This window comes from Mchenga conophoros, linkage group LG23 (assembly GCF_057382185.1).
Source record: "Mchenga conophoros isolate Kocher_MC1m ecotype Shallow Benthic linkage group LG23, M_conophoros_male_GT1.1, whole genome shotgun sequence".
In the NCBI taxonomy this organism is placed as follows: domain Eukaryota; kingdom Metazoa; phylum Chordata; class Actinopteri; order Cichliformes; family Cichlidae; genus Mchenga; species Mchenga conophoros.
The window spans coordinates 2,133,481-2,154,337 of NC_140547.1; the positions used below are offsets into that span (position 1 = coordinate 2,133,481).

Genomic DNA, 20,857 nt, shown 5'->3' on the forward strand with positions numbered 1-20,857 from the left:
CATTGGAGTCTAATTGCCAAAGAGCTCAGAAAATCAAATCCCTTAAGTCAATAAATAATGTTCAGTTTTTCTAAATGATCTCTCTTTATTGAACTGCCTTAATTATTTAAGACTAGACTCAACAGGGTCTGGAAACATTCCTCAGAGATCCTGGTCTATATTGACAGTTGATGCATATTTGCCGTCTATATCCAGCTCTATCACATTCCAAAGGTGCTCTGATGGACTGAGATCCAGTGACTGTGGAGGCCATGAAGATGAGGACACTGCAGTCATAAAGGGATGGACATGGCCAGCAAGAATACTCAGGTAGGCTGGAGCTACCATGATGGCCACTTGGTGCTAAAGAAGATAGTATCCCCCACACTATTACACCACCAGCACCAGCCTGAACTGTGGATGCAAGCATGGCTCCATCCTTTCACGTCTGCTTGCATCCTGTCCAGCAGTGCCAGTCTTGTCTGGTTGTGGTGAGCCTGTGTGAACTGTAACCTTACGCTGTAGCCATCTGCTTCGAGGTTTGGCATGTGTGCTCAGAGATGCTCTTCTGCACAACTTGGTTGTGTTATTGTTGCCTTCAGCCTGTCAGCTCAAAGCAGTCTGGCTATTCTCCTCCGATTTCTAACATCAACAAGGCATTTTAGCCCAGATATTATCTGCAGTATATCAGATCATTCTCTGTAAACTCTACACGTGGCTGTGCAGGAAAATCCCAGCAGATCAGCAATTTTGGAAATACTCAGCCGAGCCTGTCTGGTACAAACAACTACGCCATGTTCAGAGTGACTTCATTCACCTTTGTTCCTCTATTCACCTGTTCATATAGCTGATTATGTATGAACAGGTGTGTTTCCAGTGTAATCAGCTGTGATTCTGACCTGAGCTGCCCCCAGAGGAGGAACTCTCAGCCTCTTCATGGCCCTTTGACGATCGCCTCCCTCCAGCTCTGTGGTCACCAGGGTCTGGATACAAAAACAACCATTCGTTTCAGACATGTTCGTTTTTTCTACACACGTCTGACATGTAGTAAAGTCCACGTGTGGCAGGCAGGCACCTCCGTCTCAGTAATGAGCTGTGTGATCTTCTTGCAGGTGTAGAAAGGTGCCACCTCCACATGAGCCACACGCCAGTCTGCCCCGCGGGAAGTATCCAGGATCTTGTCATGTTTCTTCAGGATCTTACGGAAACCAGTGAAGTTCAGGTTCTGTGGGAGACAAGAAGAAACCAGCAGCTACAGACCACACCAGACTGGAAAGAGACTGGAAAGGATATGTAGTCTGATCAAACGACTGCAGGTGACATAAAGTGATCTGAGTGTGTAGATGCACTAAAAACCTGGTAGTTCTGAAGCAGGATGAGGCTGAGGTAGAACTCGCTGAAGGCTAGCTTCAGGTCTTTGATGTTGTGGTGTTTGCAGCGCTCCTCCTGCGACAGGTGGAACCTGGTCTTGCGTTTCCGCAGACCGGGCGAAGCATTGCTCTCTCGCTGAGCGTCCAGTGAAGACTGCAGCTCGTTCTGCAGCGTCGCAAATCGTCTCTGGGCCTCGGCAAGCTTCTCTGCAGAAGGACAATGAAAGGATGTCACATACATCTTACATACTGTGCTGTGGACACACACACACGTTTACACACGTTTACACTTGCACAGCACAACTTCCAGTTTTATCTACTGTTAAGCGTGTTGATTGTTATTATAGCCACTGTGTATTTGCACATATTATAATGAATATTATACATTTTAGAGGATATGTAGAGTAATACAAAAATAATAAAGGTCCTAATAAGCCCAGCGGAGCTGTTAAAAAACAAGTTGTTGGTTTGCTTGGACTTTTATTTTGGAAATTTTAATATTATTCCTGCATTTGCGTAAAATTAGAGCCTTTACTTTGGTCATTTGCTGCTTAACCTCGATATTGTTAAAATGCAAAAAACTGCTGCAGCAAATAACAATAAAAATGATTCTTTATTTCTGCTTGTTCCAGGAAGCAGAAGCATGGAGACTCTTAGGCTGACCTGTGAATGCTGCTGACTGAGGAACCATTATCTGGGTCAGAGATAGGTTAATACAGCCAGAGAGACAGAATGAGAGAGGAGGGGTAATCACACGCTGCTTGGACAGCAACCTGCATTTCATTAACTTCTCCTGCAGTTCAACTCACTTTTCCAACAAGCAGCTCTCATTTTCCTCCTGCTCTTTGTTTAAATGGTGAATGACTGGTTCTTATACGCCACTTTGTCTGCTTTCTGTCTCACGTCCACAGCACGTCGAATGCATCGTGAGCAACTCGGGGTTCAGCAACTTGCTCAAGGACACTTGGGATGCAGACCGGAGAACCCAGGGAACCACCAGCCTTGTGATTAGCAGATGACCTGCTCTATATGCTGAACCACAGCCACCCGAAACAGGTCAGAATAACTAATCATTTGGGCCTGCTCTGATGTGAACCGGTGTTTGGTGTCCTCCCAAACCTACACGGTTCTTTTCAAAGCCACCTACTCTCTGTAGCAGGCCAACAAGACCTGCAGCCCCCTCTTTTTCCCTTTTCTTTGCTGTTTCCTGCTCCGTTCACATGGTAGTATTTCTTGTTTGTGTGCAAACATACATTTTCCTGCATCCGGCTGGTTTGTGGAACAACCTGTTTCAAAAAAAGAATAACTAATCATTAATAAATGAAGCCAGTTTCTTCTCATTTAACTTCCTGTTTTCTTCATTTTCTTCAATGTATTTGAATAAAACTCTTTTTCAAACTGAAAATAGAAGTAAAGCTAACATCTGTTTATCATTGTTTGCACGTAGATGGCAGCTTAGTGGCCTGCTTTCCATTACATCCTCATGCTCGTCAATCCAAAAGTAGAATGACACAATTTCTTTGTCGACATAAACAATGTTTTCAGGGTATATTACTACAACCCTGAGTATTTCTTTTTCTACACAAGAGTGGAACCCGCCCGACAAAGATTTTTCCTCTTTATGCTATTCGATGTCACATCGATGCCTCGTGGGAAAGCAAAAACTTTGCTTCGACATCCAAACTCGCAGTAATCCCTCAACAGGCACAGAAGCATACGAACCAATGCTCCACTTAATGCTCGTGAGAAAGTCAGACTGCCTTGAGGTCAAGAGTGCAGCGTCACATCAGAAGATGTGGCTGGACAGTTCATCTGTGTGGGGCTAATGAAGCTGAAAGAGACAGGTGTTGGTTGGTTTAGGTTTCAGCGGCGTTGTCTTTACTGTGGTGGTGTTTTCAAACACCTTTTGTTCTTTCTCAGCTTCCAGAAAGTGACAGGGTGAAATCCTATCAGCCTAAAACAGCATTTCTTCATTTCTTTTTGTTGTGTATTTAATCCACGATGATGAAAGTGTTGTTGTCCAACAGACTGGATTCTAGCGCTTTGCAGCAGGATGGCTGTGAGAGGTCAGGGACCCCTTTCAGAGGGAGAAAGCTCAGTCGAGGCAAGTGTCTTATGTAAAGTCAGCACGCAATTTATCTCCATCTCTGCTTTAAACACACACACACACACACACACACACACACACACACACACACACACACACGCACACACACACACACACACACACACACACACACAGCTCTGTAATTTCTTGCTCCCTCCTCCTGTGTGTGGAAGATAAGCAGGAGATGTTGATGTTTTCATGCACAGCTTTAACCGACCTCGGAGCTGCTGAGGACTCACTGACTCACTGTTGTAACCCTGATGTGACTCATGTCACATGCCACACTGAGACGAATGACACCGAAATGACTGTTTTCTTCTGTTATTCGTTATTCATAGTCCTTCACTGACAGACAATAACATGCAATTTTTGTTTTTTTTAAAGGCACTACTGAGCTCTACCAACAGGCACCAACCTGCCAATTATAAAGCAGAGGTAGGCAGATTGATCTAAATATTGATAGTATCAATACCAACGCTGGTATTAGTATATGGGCGTACTAGCGTGATGGGATCGATACTTTCTATCCTCTAAGTTTAGTTCGCAGCCCACTCAGTTTTATTAAATGATTCTTTTTTTCTCGTTTAATGAGAAAAAAGACCTCAGACTTGCACTATGAAAAATGTCTGTTTTATTTATAGGTGACATCACATCTAAACAACAGAACTGAACCCAAACAGCAGTTTAAGTTTCAAAATTTGTAGCGTTTTCTCTCATTATTGTAGAAAGTAAAAATCACGATGGTTGGTGGTCATTTAAATATGTTGATGATGATTTCTCTCATCAAACCGTGCCACCGCGCTCTCCTCTATAAGCTGCCTTTGTAAGGAAAGAGCGTTGGTAACAGCAACGCTCTGAGAAAAATCAAGACATTCAAAGTTGGTTCAGCTTCATGGTAACGAGGTCCAAAGTGATTTATACCACGTCTGTTTGCTGCTCTCGCCATCAGTCTGCCAGAAACACCCCATCATTACGAGCTGGGACAATCTTCCCGGTCAGCCTTGGCCGGCCGTTGACCCAGCAAGTCTGCAGTTTCATTAACGGCCTCCAGGGGAAGCACGGTCTGCTGTTAGATAACATCACTTCACTCAGAGCTGGAGCTCAGGACCTTCTGGTACCAGAATACCAGAATATATTATGGCTTCCATCTCATGTTACACAGTACACACATTCCCCGCTTCACTCCCTGAAATACACACAGGCAGGCTTGCTCTGAAACGCGACTACCGCTGGCCATGTCTGAACTCAGCACAGAGTAAATAAACAGTGTGAATTATGCAAAAATGCTAAGAAGTAAATGAGGATACAGCTGATAGGAGTCTTTACATATTTACATGCAATATGTGATTATAGAAGACAGGTTAAAGCATTGATTTGTGATTAGTTCCAGAGCTCGTTCAAAGATGGAAGTATTGTTTTTAAATGAAGTTAAGGTGATATTGCTTAACATTGATTTTTCTAAATTTGCCAGCTGAATAGTAACCATGAAATTTCTGAGACGACCTCTTGTAATCGACTTGATTTAATATAATCTCCGCCAATTATTGTCTCGAGAGTAAGTGAAGTAAATAAATACCTGAATAGAAAGTATTGATTTTCAGAAGCTCCTTCTCACAGGTCTGGAAAAACCTCTCCTCAAACTTAGCGTAGTATCTCTTCACCGTGTCTTCATCTGTGACTGTTAAAAGAAAGAAAGAAACGATGGTTATTAGCAGTGGTGAGTGTGTTTACTGCAGCATTCAGCTAAATTAGCAGGTTATCATTTGTGGGACTCCCACTCCACTCGTGTACACAAATCCACAGCTGCCAAAGCAATTAGAGCAAAAATGTGAAAAATGTAACAACTTTGTGTTTTGTTTGTTTCAGTGTTACTACAGTGGACTAAAGGGACATGCAATAGCTGCCATCTATGTTTATCAGTGACTGGGTGATTTAGCCAACTGGCTAATCCTCCAAAAACAGCACGTACCCTTTAAGGGTTCATCAGCGACGAGGCAAACAGACGTCCATTCAGAGCTACAATTAGATCAGCAGCTTCCTCCTGTCTCTCCACTGTCTGACAAAACCCTGCATGTCTTTTTCAGGACCAGCCAATTCAATCAGCATTGATGCTCCGTCTCAAATGATCCTCTGCCTCATTCACAGCAGGCTATCCAACACCTGACACAGCTTAAATGCAGCCGAAGGCCAGTTACTGCACACGCACACACGTGCGCTCACTTCTGCAGTGCATGTTCTAAACACTGCTTTAAATTCATCATCAGCTCGTTACTGCAATGATGTTCAAATCCTCAGACAGCCTTTATTCATCAGGGGTCACCTCAGCGGGTAGCACTGCATGTTTGATTTGACAGCTGTTTTTATGCTGGATGCCCTTCCTGACATGACCCCAAAGGAATTATTATCTCTCCCAGGAATGAAGCAGGAAACTATGGAGCTCCTCAGTGTGACAATAATAATAATAAACAGTTTCCTAAAAGATCGGAAACATTCAGAGAGTCGTACTTGTTCCATAAATATTTGACTGAGCTCAACTCTGTCTGTCATGTTCAAAACAGCAAAATGAAAAAGGTCATTTCAAGTGGAACAAAGAGAAATGTAGGTTTGCTGGATAAAGCAGCTCTTCTGTCAGATCCACCGGTTACACAGCTCTGTAAACACAAGCTAATATATAAAGTAAGCTAGGCTGCAGGTGGCATGTGGACAGGCTTTCTATTGGCTACAGTAATAACAAAGAAAGCCGCGGGCAGCAGCCTGTCGATATCACCACTCCACACACACACACACACACACACACACACACACACACACACACACACACACACACACACACAGCAGTGTATGAGACTGTGAAGGTGAAACAATCTTCGACAGAAGTTTTAAAGTCCAACCGTTTTACAAGAAAAATAAATGGAAAACCTGCACAGAACCACACAGAGATAATCAATGGATAGGCTGATTAAAAGGTTATTCGACAGGTGAAAATATGAATAGCTGTAAAATTACAAATCCTCTGAAGCACCAGAGAGGAACACCTGCTGACAAAATAGCGTCCATGTTAGCAAAAAAGTCGCGTGTAAAAGAAGTTCTAACTCAAAACCTCCAAACCAGATCATCATAACATCATAACAAGGCAACACGTGAACAAAGAACTGCATCCGGTTTATTTATGAATGAATATGCAGATTTCATGCACTGTAGTTTGCAGGGGAGGAGAAAGTGGCCAGATTATGGTACAGACTGAGGTACAGTAAGTATAATTGCAAAATAAGACAATATTTATGTTACAGAGGAAGCTAAGTATGAACAGTGGAGACCAGAAGAATAGAAAACATCGACTAAATCTACTAAAGAACAAATGAAAGGTGGACAGAAGAAGAGTGACTTAAAGAGAAGCAGATGGTTTCCAGTCTGTCTCATCACTCAGGTCCAGTTGCAGCTCAGGTACCTCAGCACCTGCAGGCTGATGGGGTCACTGACTGGATGGATGGATGCTGACCAATCGGCTGGCTAGTATTAGCAGCTTAGCTGAACGACTGAGTACCTTGCTGGCCAGCGTGCTATGGCACAATGACTAATGATCCAACTCACTCCTTCACTCAGACCTGCAGGCGAGCAGCGAACTGAGCTGTAATGTAATTCAAAGTAAAAGGTTGGCCTGCTAATGAACACTTTGCATGGAAGAGCACTAAAGGATAGAGACACAGTAAAGCAGTTAGTGACCCGTGAATCATTCAGCATGATTACCAAATATAACCAAATATATATAAAACCATTCAATCATGAAAAATTCAAAACCTTTTCTTAAAAATAAACTCCAACAAGACCTTTTTATGTAAACCAGCAGTTTGTACAGAAGACTTCAAACTGGTGTCACTTAAGAGACAAAATATTTTGCCATGTTTTTAAAAAAATACAAATACATTTGATGTCGACCTTCCTGTGGTGCTCAGTAAAGGGCAGGTGAATGTCAGGAACATTACCTGTGATTCTGATGAATGAAAGAATAACATTTGTTTCTTTAATCAGCGTGTCGAGCACTAAATCACATGTTCAGAGACATTTTGGGTGAATTAAGCCCACATACACTGCGAAATGTTCTCCACCCTGGATTCTGACTAACAGAGCGAGCGTGGTGGTGGGAGAGGAGCTGTGCTGATGTGAGGGCAGCTCTCAGGTAGGAGATGGGCTATGAAATGACCTTTGCTTTCTGCTCACCTAGCACACAGAGACGCTCTTTATGCTGATGCATAAAGCATTGTGCATTGTGATGTGTAGGAACAAAGGCAACAGCAGGAGCAGGGTTCATCTTTGATTGCGTCCTCACAGCTGTGGCTTCACTAACAGGCTCGCCGCTGCTGCTGCAGCAGGGATCCTGGCACCTAGCTCCTCTCAAACCCACACTCCATCTTTATTAGCATACATGAGTACTGTTTACACCTCACAGTTACATTTCACGTGCTTCACGTGTCACTGCTGAAGAAACGCAATGAAACCTAATTATGGGAACATTTGAAAGTCATACAACGACTGCGGCGTGTTGCGCATCTTTGATTTGATCAGTGCTGTCAGTGTTCATGTTAACGACGTGTCTCTGTCAGCGACACAGTGGGTTCTCTCATTATCTCGAGTCTGGACGGTTCATAGCTGAGATGGCTTCACAAGCTTTCACTACACTACACGAATAAGAAGCTTCACGAAAGTTTAAAGTAAGAAATAAAAAGTGTTATCAAACTTCTTTAGGTAAGTTGTGCTCCAATGATATGCATGTATTCATCAATTAAGCATCATTCTGCCTGTTTTATAATTTCCTGTTTTTGTGGAGATGGCATCGGCCCTCTGTGACTCACCTGCAGGACAGGTGCACCCCTCTCCACGCCGTCTTACAGCGGGCGCCACAATGTCCACTGTAATCCTGGATGTCCTGGTTATTTGTTTCTTGCGTGTTTGTGTTTGTGTCCCGCTGATCACTGTGTGCATTACTTCTGTCCACACACCTCAGGTCTCAGCAATAAACACTACTGTCTTCTGTTTTTGTAGCACCGAACGGGACCTTCAGAGGATTTGTGAGGACATTCAGTCAGTAATTAAGACGTTTATACACCCGACCAATCACCACAGAAAATTTACAGCAGCCGTGCTTCTCATTTTGCTCACGGCTACATGACGACTATTTTTCTAGGCTGTAATTTATCCAAAGCTGGAGAAAAATCAATATATGGTTTGATTAGATTTACGAACATTTAACAGCTGTAAAACACGAGCGCTGACTCTGTGCTCTCAGCGGCAATGAGGCCCAAATTTATTTTTCTCAACCTTGAGTGAAAATGCACAGAAAACAAACAATAAACCTCAACAACAGACAGTGCCGTGCAAAAGTCTTGAGCCAACCACCATGTTTTTTTACTATATTTTGCTTCCAAGGGGTCAGACTTTTTTTAAAAGGCTTTCTGACGCAGTCCAAAGTTTTTGTTTCAGCCGAGCACTGAGCACTTCAGTCCTGAACCTGACCGTTTTCTGAGGAATATTTATTTCTTTAAGATACAAACCTATGTAGCAGCTGACAGACAACTTAGCAAAGAAATTAAACTGTATCTTTTGAGACTTTTTAAGTAACATAAGTAACAATCTGTCAAAAAACTGGATTTGAAAATCAGTGGCAACAAGTTTTATGGAGTGATGAAGGCAAATGTTTTTGGTTCAGATCACTGTGTACGGAGGAAGTCAGGAGAACGGTCCAACACTGGGTGTAAACCACAGTGGAGCCTGTGTCACGGTTTGGGGATCTTTCCCAAACTGATGGAATTATGCACGGCCATGACAACGATCCCGAACACACCATGAGGCAGTAAAAGCAAACCTGCACAGGAAACACTAAATTAAACACTCTCAGTCATGGATTGGTCTCCACAGAGCCCAAACCACAACATTACTGAAGCGGTGTGGGATCATCATAGGATGGAACAAAAGGCAGCGAACATCCAAAGAAGAGCTTTGAATGTCCTTCAAGAAGAAAGCTTCCCTAACAGAGTTCAGGCTGTGTTGAAGAATAAAGGTGGTCATATGAAAATGTGACTTTCACTGTTTTTGGCCTGCACACTGTATCTCCACTTATGTTTGCACAGTGCAATAAATCGCTGCACATACTTTCCATTTTCAAGAGATTAAAGTGTGTTGATCACACAATGTAAGAAGGAATTTTTAAAAACAGTGGCTTTGTTTGTCCTTATTTTGGACTTGGTCAACTTCTTTAAAGAAAATACACAGGAAAGCCTAAAAAACAGACAATTTGTATAAAATGTTCCCAGGTTTTCAGAACCAAAGGTCTTGATTTTAAATATTTTCCCAGTCTGTAGTTTAAAAAAAACAATCATATGTGTATATAATCAATTTCTAATCAGAGAACATGAAGCAACCCAAGCACATTTTGTGTTGCTGTCTCAGCCACTGTCAACAGCTTTACCAGGAAGCAGCCAGAGGAACGACTGAGTTTCTGCGTTCATGAGACAGACGTTGATACAACATGTCATTAGAACAGGAGATCCAGTCCAGCATGTTGTGTTGATTCACTGGCTTCACGCTTTCAGACAAAGAATTGCGCTGGTAGCTAGAAAAACAACTCTTGACCTGCAGTATTCCCCGGGCGGTGTACAGAAGGCAGCCCCCCCCCCTCGCCGCTAACCCCTTCTTCTGTGGACTGTATAAATAAATGATGAGACAGCTTCCCCACAACCCTACCACACTCACCCCTGAAACACTTCACACATGCATACACACACATACACGCACACACTCCCCACCCCCAACCTCTTATATTCCCATAGAGGCGTTCTATGACGCGACTCTGTACCGCCAGCATATAAATCCTTCATGGAGACCCTCTAACTCGCCGACCACGAGCAAGATTTGGAGACAAGAACAGGAATAGACCCGCACACCTCCCTACATCAACTCTTTATATATTTGTTGATTTAGTTTTTAGTTCAGACAATTTTTATTTTCCTTTACGCTGCCGCACGCTTCATGTAGACGACTGACCGGTGTTCGGTTTGTCAGGAGGATATCATCTCTCATTGTCTCCATAACTCCCCCAAAACAAACACACACGAACCTCTCCACACGCCAATTCCATGTCCTTCTTTGTAAGGTCCATTTATCCCATTTAACGACACCTCGCTGTGCAATATACACTATATTCTGATGGCATTACTGCCAGGGGAGCTGAAAAGGCCATTACATTATGATTGCCGCTGTATTAGCTCCACTTATCTCTTCCCTGCAAGCGCACAGGTGTAAATCCCGAACAAAGAGAAAGACAAACTGAGCTATAAAAGCGAAGAGACTCGACTTAACTCAGATCTGATATTAATCTAGAGAGACAAAAAGAGTGGGGTCACATAAACAACTTCAACATCCTCTGGTGCCAGGCTGTAAGGAGGAAACACAGCAGTAAAACCAGCCCGACACCCCCACCTCCCTTCCCCCATCGCGCCTTTTTTCTCACTTATTCCCATTCAGCCCTGCAGCCACAATTAATTCTACCAATCATCTCTCTCATCGAGGCCAGGGGAGCATTAAGAATGCACACTCACCGGGCGAGACTGCCAGCGAGGGAGGACCGGAGGAAGGGTGAGGAACTGCAGCAGCTCCGAGTTTATTGTGTACTATTTATACTGCCAGACTGCAAGCAAAGCAGCTCCCTAAAAAAATAAAATAAAGCCTTGTACAGTAGAGAAACACACACTCGACACATTCTGCAAAGTGTTAATATCTTTGTCTTGGTGTGCGAGAGAAACAAATGAGGCACATGTGACGAGTAAATTACCAACAGCCAAGTGAATACTTGACGAGAGGGAGAGAGTGCAAGCAAGAGGCCAGATGGGGTGTGAGATGATCTTTGGACCCGAGAGAGAAGACAAAACATCCAGGCACACTGGAAAATGATGAGAAAATTATACTGGGCAGACGAGCAGAGACAGGCCAAGAAACACGGGTGTGAACGAACTCTAAAGGCAGGATTTTAAAGAAGGTAGGTTTAAAATTTGAATCTATCTTTAAGGTTCTTCTAAGTGTGTATGAAGTGTTTGATATCTTCAGGGTGGAAGCTGGAGCATCTTACAGCTCTGAAGCTGGAAGAGAGACACACACGATGGATAAACTCTGCATTTAATCAGATTACACAGGCTTGAATCAAATATCAACTATAACCACTTTATGAGGAAAGCAGCAGCAATAATTAGAATTATTAGAGTTGAGGAAAACAAATTTAAAACTGCCATTAAAGTATAAGTTTAAGTACGTCTGCAGTCAAACTCACTGTTGCATTTTGTAAATATGCAGCGATTCTCATTTCTTTGTCTTTAGCTGGGAAAATGGAAAATACCTGCAGCGATTTATTCAAACGTACATGGAAACAGAAAATGAACCAAAAACAGAGTTTTGTATGATTCTAACAAGCCTGGATGTTTGCTGGCTTTTGTTCTGATATCTATCAGGATGATCCCACACTGCTTCGGTGATGTTGAGGTCTGGCGAGGCCAATCCATGACTGTGGCGTTCCCCTGTGTGTGTTTTTCTAGTCAGGATTGTTTTTATTGCAACGGTAGTGTGTTCGTGATCATTGTCCCTTTACTTCATCCAGGCCTGACAACTGTAATAGTCTCTATTTTGGCATCAGCCGGGCTCTGCTCGCTCGTCTTCAGCTAGTTCAGAATGAGGCAGCCCGACTCTTGACAGGCGCTCGTAAGCACGACCATATTTCTCCAGTCTTGGCTCGTTTACACTGGCTTCCAGTACGTTGTAGAATTGATTTTAAGTCTCTAAATGGATTAGCTCCGTCATACCTCTCTGATCTTTTAACTAAAAATACTGCAAACAGATCTCTCTGGTCAGCTGATAAGTTGCTTCTAGTTGTCCCTGTCAGCAGGCTCCAGGGGAGACCGGGCCTTTGCGATTGCTGCGCCCGTCTGCTTCTTCATACTAGGATCTCTCCAACACTCGACATTTATAAATCCCGTCTGAAAACACATTTTTGCTCTGTAGCTTTTAATTGTGACTGAGTTTGTTTTATTCACTGTGTGTGTTTGTTCTACTTTTTACTTTTCTTACTGTGTACAGCACTTTGGTCAACATGTGTTGTTTTTAAATGTGCTCATAAATGGGGATGGGTACCGGTATCGCACCGGTTCTGACATAAACGGTAGTAACCAGACCGAAAAGCAGCGCACATTTTGGTGCTTTATTTCGGTGCTTTTTTTCCCCCTGAGATGTCTCACACTTTGGATTCTAGCCAATCAATTTACCTTTCCAAGGATAGTAGGCGGGGCCAGGTACGTAGGTTCTTTTAGAGCAGAGCTACAGATTAAAAATGCCCAAGGCGAAGCGGTCAAAGTCTGGCTGTACTTCACAGCAAAAGATGCAAACTCAGCAGCAACAAGTGCTTTAAGCTGATACTGTGATACTGTCAAAGGAGGTAACACCTCGAATCCGATGAAACACCTGGCGACGCATAGCGTTTTTTTTTAAAGCCGAGAAATGCGCCGTATTTGATAGCTTGCTGTGAGACCTCACACCGAGCGCATCTACTGCAGGTGTGGTGCCTGTTATCGGACCCGGAGTTAGCAATATCCCCCAAAAACCCGAAGAGGAGAGTCCTGGCCCCTAGCCCTGCCAGTGTAGCAGAAATGATGAGGATGATGATGCAGCAGCAGCCGTTCTTCTCTGCGTGAGTAGCTTAATGTTGTTCGTGTGTAATTTACGTTGAGTAGGCTAACCACGTTATTACATTAATGCATGTAAGGTGAACTAGCAAACATCATCATAGCTACATGCGGCTGTGTCAACACACCTTATTCAAATGATTAGTTCATCACTAGGCCTCTGGAGAACATCAAGACATGTTGAGGAGGTCATTTAGCCCTTTGAATCAGCTGTGTTGGATCAAGGACACATCTAAAACCTGCAGGACACCGGGCCTCGAGGCCTGGGTTTGGCTAATAGCTGTTTGGGAATCACCGTGTTGTTGCAAAAACACAGTTGTATGCCTGTCAAATGTTGTTCTCTTACCAGTTTTCTTTAGATTCAGCTAAAGAAAAGGAGGATAGTAGTAAAATGCCCAAATAAACAATTTAAAAATGTGTTCTTTTGTAATTATCTATGTGTAGATACATCACTGGTTCATTGTTAAGCGTCTTAACAAACAACAAAAGCATTTGATTGAAAATGGTCAAGGAAACAGACTGGACTGAAAAAGTGAGCAAAAAAATTAGCCACTGTTCAAAGAGAAAAACTGAAAGACCCTCATAAACCCCGGAGAACTCATGCTCAAGACCACTTTAAAAAATGACAGGAAAGTCTGGCGTCTTGGGGCCAAAATACAAAGAAACAAGTCTTGATGCATTCTCAATCATCCAGGTAAGGAAATCTCTAAAAGTTTTGGAGACAAAGAAATAATGTGACTCAAGACTTTTAGTGCTGTAGCTTGTAGAGCTAGTGGTGTGTTGGATCTGTCCAAGGTCCTGATGCTGGAGAAGAAATGAGCTCAAAATGCCTCCGTTAAAAACAAACAAACAAGCCTGTCGTAGAAACAGAGCAGACAGAGTGGAAGGTTCAAGACAGAGAAACTTTTACTTGTCAATCAAACTGTGTAATTAGGAGAGTACAAAAGATGCAGAGAAGTTTGGCAGTGCAGCAATTACCCCAGTGAGTCCCTAAACAAGACAAAGATGCTACAACATGCTGATGGACGCACGCTAACAGGCAAAGTTTCTGAGAACAACATGAACTGGGTCACATTTGTTTTACAGGCTGAGTTTTGTCCATAATTTGTCCTTCATATATAAAAAAGAGAACTAACAAGAAACAATGCAACTAAACTCCTAATGCATGACATAAACCCTTCGCTTAAGGCATTCTTACATCCATTGTAAACTCAGATGTACAGAAGAAAAAGTATAAATGAGAACAGAAACATCTCGCTGTAGGTCAGTAAAGGAGGAAACATGGCTGAAAGCTAACTGGGAATAAGGAAGCAACATGAGGCATGACGGGACAGAGAGAGAAGAAATAGGAAAAATTACAGTCCACACAGAAAGCAGTGTGAGACCAGGGGGCTGATGGGAAAGTTAATTAATGCCTGCCCTACTTTGTTAGAGGGCAGTAAATAAACTAAAAAAGCAAAGCATAAGAAAAGTCAGCGTGTGTGCGTCAGTCTGAGCAAACGTCTTTATCTCTTGCCTTTCTTCTCCTCTCTCCCTTCTTATTTTACTGAGCCGCTGCTGTGAAGTGTTATCTCTGACAGTCAGAGTGACACAAAGTTTGGCTCAGACCCCCCCCTCTCTCCTCCCAGCATCGCGGGCCTTGAAGATCAGGATAGTTTCTCTGAGAGTTTCACTGACTGCATCTACCTACAGGTAGATAGAGAAAAGGCAAACTGATAGCAGCACAAATTAAGCTGTCTGATTTATCTCATTGGGCGAAATGCTCGGCTGGACTTTTCAGCTTCAGTCGCACTCGGACAGCCTTTGAGATCCAGAATAATATAAGAAAAAACAGCCTGTGTGTAAAATCTGCTCTCAGGATACTGTAAACTAAAAGGAAGCATACACCACTTTCTTTGATCAGTAATATCATTCTGCTGTCAGAGTCGTTTCTTAAGCCTGTGCTTGCTTTTTAATGCGATAGTCATTATTAATATCATATTTCTTTACACAGGCTCCCACAGCTGGAAAATGCAGATTGTATTCCTGGCAGCAGTTCGTAGTTTAATAAAGGAGCAGGAATTAGTATCAATGTCTTAGTATGCAGAGTCACGCAGCAGATCAGTCACACAAAACTGAAGCAAATCTAATCTCACATCAGATCTGATTTCATGGAACCAGTCGCTGCAGAGTCGGTCTCTACGGTAAGGACGACTTCCCTGAGAGTCTCAGAGTTTTGTTATAGTTTTTACTAAAGATTTCCTCTTAAATGCATTATGATGTCACTAGAATCACGATTTTGTGGGCACCATTATCACTCTGTGGTTTTCTCTCTGTTGGAAAGACCACGTTACACACACAGCATGCAAAAAACGAAAGTTTCTGCAGGACTGAAGTCTGCGCTGCTGTTTACAATAAGTGCAAATATTTCAGCTACATTTCATCTCTTTATCTGAATGAACTTGTTCCCAGTGCAAAGGTGCTGAATTTGTATTACTTGTAACACAATTTTCTTTTAATGACAAATGGTCCAGAACACTGGTACTAAACTTCTGTCCATTTAACTGGTACAAAGAAAATGTACCAGTTAATACGATGAATACGAAGCCTTGCAGGTTATTCGGAAAATAAAAACTTTTTTTTACTAGTCCCAGGTTTTTACTGGGACTTTCTCCATTATCAACCATTTGGGAACCAGCATCTAATTAGTGCCCTACACATCTGTTGTTCTGTGGATTAAAGGATGTTGTCGCCATCTCACTTGCAACATCTGGTCTCTGCATGCTAATATTTGCCAATAGCATTTAGCATGAATGAAACATGACACACACGTCTGTTATGTAAATCTGGTATTTCACAGTTACAGTCGTTTGTTTTTGCTTTATATTATATCACAGTTTTATAGTTTTGCACTGCACCCACATCACTCTGCACAGAAAGGATGAACTGATCTCTTTCAACTCAACATTATAAAACATCAGCAAAAACCTTTCCCACAGTCTGCAGAAGTGAGTGAAGATTGCACTTCTCATTTGTGTAAATCTTGAACCATTAAAGTAGGATTACACAACACTAGAACACTTGTGCATGAGCCGGCAGTGACTGTGAGCAGAAAATATGGTAGCACAGAGCTTCAGGATACAAAATACAAAGCTGCTCTTGGAAAACTGCTCCCTGATTCACTGAGCTGGAAAAATGAAGTATATTTTGAGTAACACCTAATTAAAAAATTAGAAGAGATGTGCAAGAGGGACGAGGGGGGAGAGTGTGGGGGACAGCAGGGTGCAGGGCAGCAGGCATCATGAACTAACTGCACAGGTCCACAGCTGGAGGGGAATTCCTTCATGTGTTTAAGTGTTTCCACTGAACCAAAACACTATTTCTGAGCTGCTATCTGGAAGCAAAGATGTTGAGCAAACACAAATGTTTGTGAGAACTGACCCAGTAACACTATAAAACCTTTTGTCCTGCTCCAAAGCTTTTTCACCAAACACTTAACTCCTGAATGATGACTAGACTCAGCTGACAGCCTAACACCATTAGTCAGGGCTGGTCTACATGGTCACGGCTCATTAAGATAACAATAAGGTTTACGTTGAGCATCACACAAACGTGACTGATATTAATCATCTGGTCTGTGGAGAAAAGAGCGTCGGAAATGCTCGATTGTGCTGCTAATGTCTCATTTTGCCGCTCTGCTGGAGAGGCACGGAGGACTGCAACCTCTAACGTGTTGCTTCAGCGGCTCTCTTTTCATTTTTGCCTCCTTGGTTGTCTCTTCATCAGTTTTCCTTCAGCTTGAGGAAAAATAGATGTTTATTTCCTCTCTCAGCTCCCTCCTTCGCTGTTTCTCCTGTCCCCGTCTTTCCTCACCACTGAACTTATTCTTCTGATCTACATGCAGCCAAGTGGAAGGACTGAGCGTGGCATCCTAGACTCACTGCATTCATACGGAAAATGAGGAGCACACAGGAGCCGAGGAGGAAGTCATATCAGGGTCCAGTTTGCAGCTGTACTAAAGTATGGTAGCAGTAAGACGGGATGATCGGTTATTCAAAAGAGAGAAACAATACTGAGAGTGTCATTTTTTCTGTGCATGTGCGCTGATTTTTTTTTCTGCACCTGACAAAGACAAAGGAGCAACAGCAGAGCCATCCCCAAAGTACAGTACATACACACAACAGAAGCTTTCAAACACGCTTCAAAATTAATATGTCTCATTATCGCACTTTGTCCATCTTTGCACTTTTTAATCAATATTACAGCCTGTGTGAAAAACCACACGACAGGGGAACGGAGCAGCTGTCCTGTAGATTTTGCATAACCTTACATCATCTGCACGAGCTCCGCTGTAGTCTGCTCGGTCCTTTCTTACATTGGAAGCGTGCGCAGTGTCGTAAGACAGAGGACTTCTCCGGTCAAGCCGACTGATGAAATAAGCTAAATATATCACCGCAATAACAGGTGAAAAGTGATGCAGCTGAAGATCAGAAACGAGGCGAGATCATGAAGAAAGAAACAAAATAAAATTGCTGTGAAAATTGTGCACATGGGAAGCAGTTGACACCTTTGATGGATGAAAAGAGGAAATGAACTGCCATGTTTCAAGCACTTATTATTCACTGGAGAACCAGAGCAGGCTTAATGAAAAGGGCCGATTTTCTTATTTAATACAGTTAAATAAAAACAGAAAAAGACAAAAGCATTTAGTGGCAAAAACCAAAGAATAATCAGGGACATTCAGTGCTAGCTGCTCAACGGATACTTAAAAAAAATCACATGTTGATTACAGTACACGTAAGGTAAGATGGGAAAGAAATGCTTTATTCAAACATTAGACCTGCAGCCAAAATGACCCTCGACAGCAGAGCTGCTTTTGACAACTATAATAACACCTGGAAGGAGGAAAATTGCTCTTCCATTTCAGCATCTACGTGTGTGTGCATGTGTGCGTGTGAACTACAAATGCTCCAACAGACTTGCATGAGTTTTAGCGTGTGTGTGTGTGTGTGTGTGTGTGTGTGTGTGTGTGTGTGTGTGTGTGTGTGTGTGTGTGTGTGTGTGTGTGTGTGTGTGTCCTGCCCCATTTTTGAGCGCTGGTTAGTTGGGAGTGACATTGTCATTATCGACATCTCTGCCTGCTCCCCTGGATCCTGTAGCCATTAGCAACCGACTCCGGGAGTTGGCCTCTCCTCTGTTGCAGCCAATTGCTTTCACATCACTGTGTAACTGTGTGCATGAATGCGAATGAGCAGGTGTTCCTTATTCATTTGTGTGTGTGTGTGCATCCATGTGTGTGCACGCATGTTGGATGTGGCTCTATGATAGCACCATGATTGAATGTGTCTGGCTAGATTATTTGATAAAATGCAGTCTCACTCTTACTCATTTATTCCCAATTTATTTTGTGTCAAGACAAATGTTCCAGGCCGCTTTAGCTCCGCAGCGAGAGAACAGAAATAAACAAAACATGCACATATTCAAACCAGTCGTGCTGAGCAGAAAACTGCACAGCAGAAGAAAGCAGTCAGCATAAGATAATCAATAAGCCCTGATTAGTCCTACTCAGTACCTTTGTATTGCGTGGCAAGCAACCGCCCTTTCTGCGTGTGCCCGGGAATCAATACTGTGATCTCTGATTAGGCCGCGATGCACATCTCACTGAGCAGAGGGAAAAGAGCAGTATACACCAACTGACTGTGAAATTAGACTGAAAAAGCACCAGTGCATGATAGATGGCAAACTCAAACCATATTGCAGGCCACGTTTCCCAGAACACAAATTAAGCTGAATGTATGTTCCTAAAAGGCATAAGAGGAGAGCGATTCAGCGGCAGATTTCCGGCTCAAAGCCCAGCTGCTAATAAGGAAAGTCAGCAAATGCACGATTGTTGCTGCTGTTTTTGTTCATGAGTACAATAACATACGTTCAATATGTTTTCATAACCGAGCTGCGTACTGTCATAGCTCTTTGCTTTGGAGCAATTTCTTTCCTCTGCAAGCCTCCAGGTCGACACTTTACATAACAGATTCAATACCCCGAGCACTTTTTGGCACAGTGACATGAAAATCCTTTTACACTGAAGGCCGTGTGTCCACCCAAGAAAATCTGCGTACTCCCAATAATTGTTTCTAAAGTCACATCAGACTCAGGTGCACTGTTGTATTTCTGGGCTAGAGTACGCGATGTCAAGAAATACTGATTTCTTTGTATTTTTGATCACATGAACTGTTTTTGTATCAGATTAGACAGTTAAAAATTCCCCAATTTAAAACACATTTGTTCACCGCAGAAATGGATAAATGGAGACAAATATAAAGTGCTTATAAATTATGCTAATAAGTATTTTTCCCTGTTACCATGGAAGCCACTCGTGTGACAGATCACTGGGGTGTGCCTATAGGGAACTAAGAATACCAGTGAGAAGCGTGTGTGTGGGAGAGCGATCATATATTAGAGCTACATTACTCGCTGGTGCACGAGTTTAATCAGGCCGGTAATGTAAGCAGAGCGGGCTGATGGAGGAGGGTCCTCTGGGAGTTGCAGCTCTTTGTGTCTCTCAAATCCCTCTGGACCAGGACATCCTCCTCCTCTCACCTCTACATTGCCATCTTTCCACCCCCATTTTCTATTCCTACCCCCCCCCCCTCTTCGCCTCCACCTCTCATTCCCTTCATAGTTGCTCCTGAGCAGCTTTTAAGAACATAGAGTCTAAAACTCCCCCCCACCCCCAATCGTTACACATCTCTTAGTGCCACTAACCACACAAACATGACCTAAGACAATCAAACCACTCCCCCTTTTTTGGACACACTCCTATATGTCCCCCTCCTCTGGCCGGGCGCCACTCCCTTTGTGCCGTGCGGCCCCCGCGGCAGATGATCGATGTGACAGATCGGGCCCCGGCAGCGGCTGGGAGCCCCGGCGTAGCTGATGGGTTATTCATTACAGCAGGCTTCAACTGTCCTTTAAGGGCCCTTAAATGCCACAGAGCCAAGCTGTGCTCAACACAAACAACCTTTATTGTGATGGATGTGACGGCATGAGCCCGCGAGGACCTACAGGTATCCACCCTGCTGCTGGCTGTGCAACAGGATCACCGTTTACCTGAGTCTCTTATAGAAAGGTGGAGGTAATATATTTAAATGACACGGATAGCTGCGTATTAAAGTCAGCGTTAGTACTATTACTCTAACAATATAATGTTACAGTGACATTTGACTAAATCACAAACTGAGGGCCCTCTTACAGTTTGCACTTTAGTTTAAAGAGCAAATATTTAATATTCTTTTTAAGCTTCAGCAAATATATCTCACAATATCATGTCTGATAGTGGATTTCATTATGAAATCATTAAATGCATCATATATTTTTATTTCATGTTTAGATTTGCTGAAAAAAATGAAATTCAGCAACAGAATAAAATTAATTTGTACGAGTTCAGAGTGACTGGTGCGCCGTAGCGAGCAGCTTGTACCTGAATTTGAAGTTCTTCTCTTTTTTCTTGTTAATACTGAGGAAAACAGCAGTTAATAGTTCACAAAGACGAGCTTGCTCCACTGAGGTGACCGGCGTGCACACGCTGCTCGCATCGCAGCTCTCTTTGCACAGTTTCAAACGAGTGTGTTTGTAAACAACAGTAAAGTCTCCACGATTGAACAAACCGAGTCATCACTCTGAGTTCAGGTCTGTACTCGGGGTGA

The 20,857-nt window shown here is 42.9% G+C and overlaps 1 protein-coding gene across 2 annotated transcripts in view; it reads right to left on the reverse strand.

Annotated features, from left to right (window-relative positions):
• Positions 1-20,857, reverse strand: part of xpr1a (xenotropic and polytropic retrovirus receptor 1a) — a 76,162-nt gene that overhangs the window by 21,755 nt on the left and 33,550 nt on the right. For both annotated transcript variants that reach the window (XM_085264304.1, XM_085264305.1), the window contains exons 3-6: positions 5,033-5,134; positions 1,336-1,556; positions 1,055-1,204; positions 879-962 (exon numbers count right to left, since the gene is read on the reverse strand). In XM_085264304.1, coding sequence (XP_085120430.1) covers positions 879-962; positions 1,055-1,204; positions 1,336-1,556; positions 5,033-5,134 — 557 coding nt within the window. The remainder of the gene's footprint in view (positions 1-878; positions 963-1,054; positions 1,205-1,335; positions 1,557-5,032; positions 5,135-20,857) is intronic.